The sequence below is a fragment of the Cucumis melo genome, chromosome 10 (assembly GCF_025177605.1).
Source record: "Cucumis melo cultivar AY chromosome 10, USDA_Cmelo_AY_1.0, whole genome shotgun sequence".
Lineage (NCBI taxonomy): Eukaryota > Viridiplantae > Streptophyta > Magnoliopsida > Cucurbitales > Cucurbitaceae > Cucumis > Cucumis melo.
This window is the reverse complement of record NC_066866.1, coordinates 19,757,309-19,766,028: the sequence shown is the minus strand read 5'-3', so window position 1 is coordinate 19,766,028 and position 8,720 is coordinate 19,757,309. Positions and strand designations below refer to the sequence as shown.

Sequence of the window (8,720 nt, the reverse complement as noted above, 5' to 3'; positions counted from 1 at the left end):
GCATGACATTAAAAGAAACACAGTGACACCAACGTCCAACAAATTTTTTCAATAGACAAATTAGAAGATTTATTTACGAAGTCATCATCCACAACAACATTCGAAAAGTCGGTACACAACATTGAAATGTGATGACTCAAAGAACTCAAATGATATATTCATAAGGGAAATAAAAATATTGCACTTTTTTTCCCTGGATTATTGTTTTTCTATGGGTTTTCCTAACAAAGTTTTTAGTGAAATGGTTATTAAAGTATATGAAATATTGTACTTTTTTTTCATTCACTAAAATTATTTTCATAGTAAAGTTTTAACAAAGACATTTATAAAATAAATGATTATCCTTATTGTAAATGTAATATTTAGTAAAAAAAAGTTATGTAGTCTTTTACATTCAACTCCACCTTTAGCACACACTCTTCCATTGAATTCAGTCTTTAGCATACACTCTTTTCCATTGAACTCCATCTTTAGCATGCACTCTTCTCTATATTTAGCATACACTGTTCTCTATCTTATAAATAGTATTGTATGGTATCTTTGTAATAACACTACGATTGAATTCTCTAATTTGCTTCTTTTCGGTTTTCAAGTCTTAGTAAAGATAAAGGATAATATTGACGAGATCTAAATATTATTGGTATTTAGTTCCATCTTGTCTTTTGCAATGTTGCAAAAACTTATTTCAGATGCAATAGCAGCATCACAACATTTATAACATGAAAAGAACATAAATCTAAATCACCACCAAATTGACAAAACTGTAAAGCCAACAACCAACAACAACAATTGATAATCCCAATGGTGTTAACTTTATACATAAAACCAACCAACATGAAAGACATCTAATCCCTAAATAAAATTTAATCTCATTCACCTGTCTATCTTTTTATACACAAAAAAGAACAGACCCATCCAAAATCAAACTGCCTAAAATTATTACCCAAAAAACAAAAATAATGAAACATGGACAGCCTTCTCAAACGGAAGTGAACTCTGCCTGGCTAGAGTGACGATGTTTTGCACGGTGTCGCCGCCCTTTTCCAAAGGTTACAGGGTCAAACTTTCGGAGTCGTTTGGCTTCTTGAGGATCAAGAACACATTCTGCAGGAGGGATCTTGTATCTAAGATGATCATAGCAGTATGAGTATGTCATGTGCTTCCTCCTAAAACTCTCCATTTTTGTTCTTTTAGCAGTTGTGATGTTATTGGGGATGGCAGCTTCAGAGATCTGTGGTGTAAGGTCACACTTGCGGAAGACTTGTTCGATCGGATCAACTGTGCAACCGTGCAATACGAATTCGGAGAACTCGGCAATATAGGGCGAATATTTGTAGTTTACCTTATATTTGCCTCCATTGGTAGCCCAGCTTGATCCATCCCAAATTGTTGCATACAAGGTCATTGGTTTGGATGGAAACTCACCACCCATTGAAGCTGTTCTTTTAACCTCTCGTATAGGAACTTCATCCACATAAAATCTACACATAAAAGAAAAGTGGAAGGACTCATTTACATAAAAGTTCTTTAGCAATTCAACCTCATAATCTACAAACATACTAATAAAAACCAGCATGTTTTGAATCAAGGTATTGATAATGAATAATGGGTCACAAAATATGGAAGGTTTAAGTCCTGTTTTTATCCTTTAACTGTCATGCTTGTTCTAGTGGTTTTTTTCTTTTTTTTTTTCTTTTTCTTTTTTTTTTGAATTTTCAAACATTATATAACTAATAAGTTTAGTCATTAAAGAAAAAAAGAAACTTAATATGGATATTTGTGACTCCTTTAATAGATGAGTATGCTTACCAACAGATGTTTGAAGCCCATGTTAAGGGTCTAATTGGTAACCAATTGGTTTTTGGTTTTTAGTTTTTGAAAATTGAGCCTACAAAGACCTTGCAACAATCCAACCCACCTCCAAGTTCTTGTTATCTACTTTCTATCAATATTTTCAAAAACCAAGTCAGGTTTTGAAAACTAAAAGAATAGTTTATAAAAAGCTGTTTTTTTTTTTCAAATTTTGGCTAAGATCATTCACTTTTACTTGAAAGGATAAAACCATGGTAAGAATTTGAGGTAACAATCACAATATTCAAAAACCAAAAACCAAATGGTCCAAGTAATCTACCTATCAAGTTTCAAAACAAGTTCAAATTTAGGCTGGCAGAAAATGAATAATATAACTAATGTATTCTTTCTTACAAATTCGTTGAAGGACTAAAAGAGAACGTTTGAAGCATGAGGAGCAATAAACAGAAATGTGAAAGCTTAAAGACCAAAACAAAACATCTAAAAGCTTAGAAATCGTAGACTCCAAACTTCATAAAACTTTCTGAAAGAACTTTCCAAATAAACTATTCACACCCTCCTCTCCATGGCATCGGTAAAACATCACAACACAACAGAACAAGGGATATTCCAAAATTAAGAACAAATGGAAGAAAAAGAAAGAGCTTACATAATGCGAGAATCAGTCCAAAGAATGCTGTACTGATGGAAATCTTCAGCTGGATCAAACCAGAGACCATATCTTTCTTCTCTGCCAACATTCGTGCTCCCATTTCCGTAAATGTTAGTCTGAACCCTCCATTCTTTACCTCTGATGTTCCCTAAAAACTCAAAATCAATCTCGTCGTGGTTGTTCTCAAACATATCGCCATTTGACATCTACCATCACAGTTACTACATTGAGTTACTAATCTATGAGTTAAAACGGAATAATATTCTTGCTATTTTTTCTTTAAAAGAAATCTGAATAAATGACCCAAAAAACCGAACCAAACCAACTTAGGTCGAGTCCATACACAATTAAACTATAGTGCAAATTTAGCCCTAACAACTAAAGGTATGTTTGGGTTGTGTCCTAGCCAAAAATATTGTAAACCCAAAATCTTCTGGTTTGAAAATGATTTATAAATGTTTTTAAGAGGAACTCTAAGGTATGTTTAGATTGACTTTCTAAGTGTTCATAAGTGCAAAATCTTTGTTTATAAACACTTGGAAAGGCAATCCACTTTATAAGAATGTAGTTATAAAGTTCTTATAAAGTTTAAGCAATGTCTTAACCAGTTAAATTCAAACGCCCACTTAGCAATTTATTTTATCACCGTGCTTTTGATGAAACTGTAGAACCAAACACAAGAGTGACAGGTCAATAGACACTTCCATACCATATTGCTTCTAATGTAAGAAAAACAATTTGAATATTTTGACAAATTGAACTCAAAATTTTGCAAAATAAACTTGATGTCTAAAAATATGTTTTCCTAACCCTTCGCTAGCTTTAACAAACCTTTTTTTTTCTTTGTATTTATATTTTATACTTGCATCCTACACTATTCTTCCTTGGCTCTCGCTCCCAATTTTTCGTCGTGCTCTTGCTCTTGAGCTGCCTCTTGCACGTGCTCTCTATGTTCCCCTCTAGCTCTTTATCTGCTCCATGTATTCTCTCTCCCACTGTCACTCCCACTTTTCCATTAAGCTCTCACGCCCTATTATCTCCCTTGCGCTCTCACTCTCTGACGGAAACTTCCAAGCAAGTCCTCATTGCATTAGAGGTGGGAGCAAGAGAGAAAATAGGAGCAAGAGCTCCATAACAATAATTTAAAAAAATAATAATAACTATGAAAAAAGGTTTGTTGATGCTAACAAAAGGTTAAAAACTTTACAAATCTCATTCACACTTTTAGGCTCCATAAAAAATTACTTATAAAAAAAAGAAAAGCCCCGCTTAAAACTAAGTTTTAAAAGCATTCCCACGTAAACACGCCGTATTAAAAAAGCACAGTCGTGTTTAGAGACTCCTTTAACCTTTTAAGACAATCATAACCCTTAACACCCCTACTACTACTACCACACACACACACACACACACACACACACACACAATGCAGAGTAAAAGAATTCAGAACAAAATCAAATGAAAAGAGATTATCCAAAAATTTCAAACCGTCATTTGATTATCAGAAACTCACGGACAAAAAAAAAAAAAAAAAAAGAAAAGAAAGAGTATTAGTCAGAGATTAAAGAGACACAGTTAAAAGCATTTCCCAAAAAACCAACAAATACCACAATCCAACTCACATAAAAAGCAACCACAACACCAGCAGTATAATCAGCAGGCAATTTAATGGAAGCACTAAAGAATCCATGAAGATAGAGATCCTGAGACAGAAATCCAGCCCCTGAAAACAAAAACCGAAATAGAAAAAAAAATAAGAAAAAGAGAAAAACAAAAGGGTTGAAATAAATCTGTAATGAAAGAAAAAAAGGGAGGAAGAGAGGACCTGTTCGTTCATCTAAATAAAGATGAACCGATTTTCCATGGTTGAGAAGGAGGAGATTGGCATCGCCGAACAAGTGATTATATGCTTCATGGAAGGAAAGGACTGGGAGATTTGAAGGAGAAGAAGAAGAAAAGGGAAGGAGAAGGAGAAGAAAAGAGGGAAGAAGAGAAAAACAGAGGAAGGTGAAAGAAGAGAAACCCATTCGGCGATTGTTTGAAAGAGAAGAGGAAAAATGGTGGAAAAAAGGGAGAAGAAAGAAGCGCTTTATGAATGAGTAAGTGGAAGGGGAAGAGCACCGTTGGAAGGACACATTTTTTTGGCTCCTTAAAGAATCTCTTTTTTTCTTTTTTTTTTTCTTTTTTTTTTTCTTTTTAGTTTAACTTTTTTTAATTCTTCCAAGTGTACTTTTTATTGTTTTTAGAATATTACGTGGGGATTTGAATTAACATGTTCTTTGGAAAGTTCAAACTTGTATTAAACAATGAGCCATATTCCCATTGGTTGCCTTCCTTTTTAGTAAATTTATCTTAATTATTAACGTAGTTTGAAAATATTTATAACTTTAGCCAAATATTATAGCTTATACCCCAATCATTTATTTGTTTTTACGATTTGATCCCTCGTATTCGTAATTGTAAAATCATTTTTTGCTTGGAATAATACATATTTACCTCGAATAATACTTGGGAGTCTAACTTATTGCACCTATAAATTTTACTTGGAGTGAACAATATATTTTCGATCAAAACTGGGGAGATTTGAATTTTTATCTTCAATTGAACTCAAACAAGATAATAATTATAGAATTATATTTGTAATTTTTCTCATATATTTGCTGGTGTACAATATTGGTAGCTAGTCACATTGTTCTTCTAATTATAGTAGAAGAATCAAAGACACTAGTAACTTTTTAAGATCATAGTAGTATGTTGACTTTAATTTATTTTCTTTTAAGAAAAACTATATATTTGACCTAATGAAAATCAACTAAATTCTAAATAAATTTTGAAAAATGTAATAAATGCAATAGGAGAAAACAAAATAAATAATAATTACAAGAAGATGAGGGGAGAAAAAAAGAAAAGAAAAAGAATAATGGTTCTTAAATTACCTGATTAATAGTGAGAGTCATTTGGTATGGCGAAAATGGAAAATATTGTAATGTTGGGTTATAGTTTTGGGAGGTGTGAGTCTATATAATAGGTGACTTTTTGAGGTGTGAGACAGAAGGCTATCACACTTGTTCAAATATAAAACAAAATATCATTACAATACCTTCTATCTGTTTTTCATATTTATTTCTCATTAATTTCTCTTGGAATTTTGTATGGGACCTTTATCTTTATATAATTTAATTTCATATTATTTCTTTTTTTCATATTCTCATTTTAGTCGTTCTAGCAATTTATTATCTTTCCTAGAATTAATCTTCTTTTTTTTCTTTTTTTAATTAATTGACAAATAATAGTTTAGTTAAATGTAACAAAAGAGAAAAGGGAAGTAGAATGACTTACCAAATAAGCTTGAATATTTTAAATTAAAAAGTTAGTTAGTTTTGAGTGTATTGTTCTTTTGATCTTTTTGTTTTTTGTTTTTTTTTTTAATCATTCATCTTCATTTAAGACTTTTATATATTTTTAGATATTTCTTGTCTACTAGATAAATATTGAATAATTTGGCACATTACATCGACCCCCGAACAATAAAAATAAAATAAATAGTTGAATAAAATGGAGTGATCATAGATAAGAAATAATCTTTTTCAAAACAAATGTAACAATTTTGGATGTACATATCATATTTTGTTATTCACTTTTTTTTTTTTTTTTCATTTTGATTTGTCAGATCAAGCTAAACAAAGTCAATATGTTTCATGTAGTTATATCCGCTATATCTTGTCCGTACACTTATAAATAAAAATAACACAGCCATGGTTCGAAAATTGAAGTTAGATATTAAACTAATTAACCACGTAGGCATTAAATTATGAGTAAACTAGTCATTGTTTCAGAGTGTGCTTCTAAACAAACCTTTGCATCATTCTTTTATTTCCATCAAATTTTGAAGTTTGATATTATTAGAGAATATAAAATTTTTCATTTTAAGTAGCGTTCAATTAATTAAAATAATACAATGCACTTAACTTTTGAATCATCTAAATTAAACTTTTGAATTATCTAAATTTAAAGTAAAATTAAAAATACGAAAGCCCGTAAAGTCGTTTGATAATATGTTATAAAATATCACCTCAATTTTTGTACTTTGAATTTTCTTTTATTTCCAGAATGGTTCACTTTATTCCAGAGGACTCTCAGTTCAAAGCTTGAGAATCAAATTATTTTATATATATTATATCACCAGAATATTTTAGTCCAGTAATCATATAAAAGTGAAAATAATGATTACAAATTCTTCAAAATAAATGCTAATAAATGATTGCCAACACTTTTGGGTACTTAAACATAATGAATCCTATTTAATTTTGTCAATCAAAATGGTCAATGGATATAAAATTTCCAACAAATTATAAAAGGTTGAACTTTTCTTTTCTTTTTTTATTTTGTATTATTATGGGAGCTAAATAAATATGTTTTAAATTTCCTTTAGTGTCATGAAAATGACTACTCATAATTGATCTACCCAAATTAAACTTAGCAATAGTTTATACTTTATGCTATGAAATTGTTTAACTAAGCTACAGACAAAAATTGTTAATCGTTCAACTTTTAGAAAATCAAGTATATAAACACTAATTTTATTCAAGAGTTTTAATTAAAAACTAGAAAATCGACATAAATTTAAAAGATAAATTTGATAACATGAAAAGAGAAAATTTACAAATTTGTTAGAGCCACTTGAACTTATGGTAAAATATAAAAGAAAAATTGAGTCCATGATCCAAAATTTTAAAATTTGCACAAATGGTATATTACAAGTTCAACCCAATTGAGATTCTTGGATGACCAAAATGTCTTTATGGTTAAAGATGTGGAACTGCATTTGATTACCATATGATTTTTATCAGATTGTCATCTAATTACTACTTATTATCAATGAAGTCAATTGTTGTTTGATTACTGTCTGGTTGATATTTGATTGTTGTTTGATTACCACTTTTTCTTTTTTCAATTTTAGTTAGCTTTCTAAAATAGTCATTTGATTACTTTCTAACTGTCATCTGATTATTTTTTTTTTACTATAGTTGTAAACCCCGAATCTTAGAAAAACTTAAGTACTTTGAAGTGATTGGAAGATTAAGTGTTGAATGAAGTTAAGGTTAAAAACTGTCATAAAAGGTGTGTCATGGTTCTTGAAATTTTTTTTGGCCAAATGTTGAGACTTAAAACTAGGCGTCTGGAGGTTATTTTGGTGGTGTATAGGCGGCCAAAGGAAAGGAAATAACCTCTATAGAAGTTATTAGGTGTTTTGGGTATGTCTAGGCGGCCAAGAACTTATTGGATTGGGCATTAGGCGAGAAGAACCTCCAAATGAGTGTTATAGATGACCAAGTTTGAGTGTGTGCTTGGCTTGGGGAGAAAGTTTGTCAATTAGAGGTTATTTGGGTGTTAAGAGGCTAGATGAGAAGGCAAGAGAGCTTGGTGTTGGGCAAGCAACCTTGCACGCAAGGAAGAAGGGTGGTTTACGATCATCTATGGAGGTTAGCAAGGCATTTGGCTTGTTGTTGGACACATAGACGTTTTGGTTAGGCAAGATGATGAAGAGGTGGAGTCGATGAAGTGCTTTACAGGTGTCCTCTGCATGCTTAAGTTAAATTTTGGCAAGTAGGTGGTGTTAATAAAGGTTCATGAAAGGTTCGGTATAAATAGGTAACTTCAGAGGAATTGTTCTCCCAAACTACTCATGTGTTTTGACTGAAAATACTTTCCAAAGATCACAAATTATGTCTAATTTAAAGGTTGGGGTTGTAAGACAAATTTGAATGGGAGAGGGTTGAGTTTGAGTTGAAGAAAGGAAGAAATGTCAAATTTCGGAGCAATCTGAACGAGGTGGACTTCCAAAAGGCTACCGAGCATATCCTTTGGAATTAGGAGCTATATATTTAAGGTAAGTAAGTTAAGACATTTTTTAGCAACATTATAGAAGGAAGTTTCCTCAAAGGAGTTGTGAATTTTTAGTTATGATTTTCCAAAGTAGGGTTATGTTTCTAGATGAAAATTGAGTTTCTGGGCAAAGGTGGAGGCTGGCTGAGTGACAAGTTGTGCTAGGCGAGAAGGATGTGTGTTAAGATCATAAGGTTAATGACGCATTAAGGCTTGTGTTGGACGCACAACCTGCTCGCAAGGCAAGCAACGCGCGCGCATCCAAGGAGGCGCGTGATTCCTGCTTGAGACGCCAGGCATGCGGTCAAGTGAGGCACGTGACATGCCTATGCATGAGATTAGCACGAGGGCAGCTCAGCGCGCACGACCA

General features: G+C 31.9%; 1 protein-coding gene across 1 annotated transcript; it reads right to left on the bottom strand.

Moving 5' to 3' along the window:
- Positions 1 to 766: 766 nt before the first annotated feature.
- Positions 767 to 4,647, bottom strand: LOC103495069 (probable xyloglucan endotransglucosylase/hydrolase protein 28). The gene is made up of 4 exons (XM_008456511.3): positions 4,290 to 4,647; positions 4,087 to 4,187; positions 2,462 to 2,670; positions 767 to 1,481 (listed from the first exon to the last, which is right to left on the bottom strand). Exons 1-4 carry the CDS (start codon positions 4,489 to 4,491, stop codon positions 980 to 982), a joined length of 1,014 nt encoding a protein of 337 aa, XP_008454733.1. The 5' UTR covers positions 4,492 to 4,647; the 3' UTR covers positions 767 to 979.
- Positions 4,648 to 8,720: the final 4,073 nt, after the last annotated feature.

What these genes read in the sequence shown, in the direction of transcription:
- LOC103495069 (XM_008456511.3), bottom strand. Translation starts at nt 4,491, where the DNA reads ATGGGTTTCTCTTCTTTCACCTTCCTCTGTTTTTCTCTTCTTCCCTCT. An exon ending in GTGTTGTGGTTGCTTTTTAT is followed by an intron (nt 2,671 to 4,086) that starts GTGAGTTGGATT and finishes CTGTGATGGTAG; the next exon opens with ATGTCAAATGGCGATATGTT. An exon ending in TGGACTGATTCTCGCATTAT is followed by an intron (nt 1,482 to 2,461) that starts GTAAGCTCTTTC and finishes TTTTATGTGTAG; the next exon opens with ATTTTATGTGGATGAAGTTC.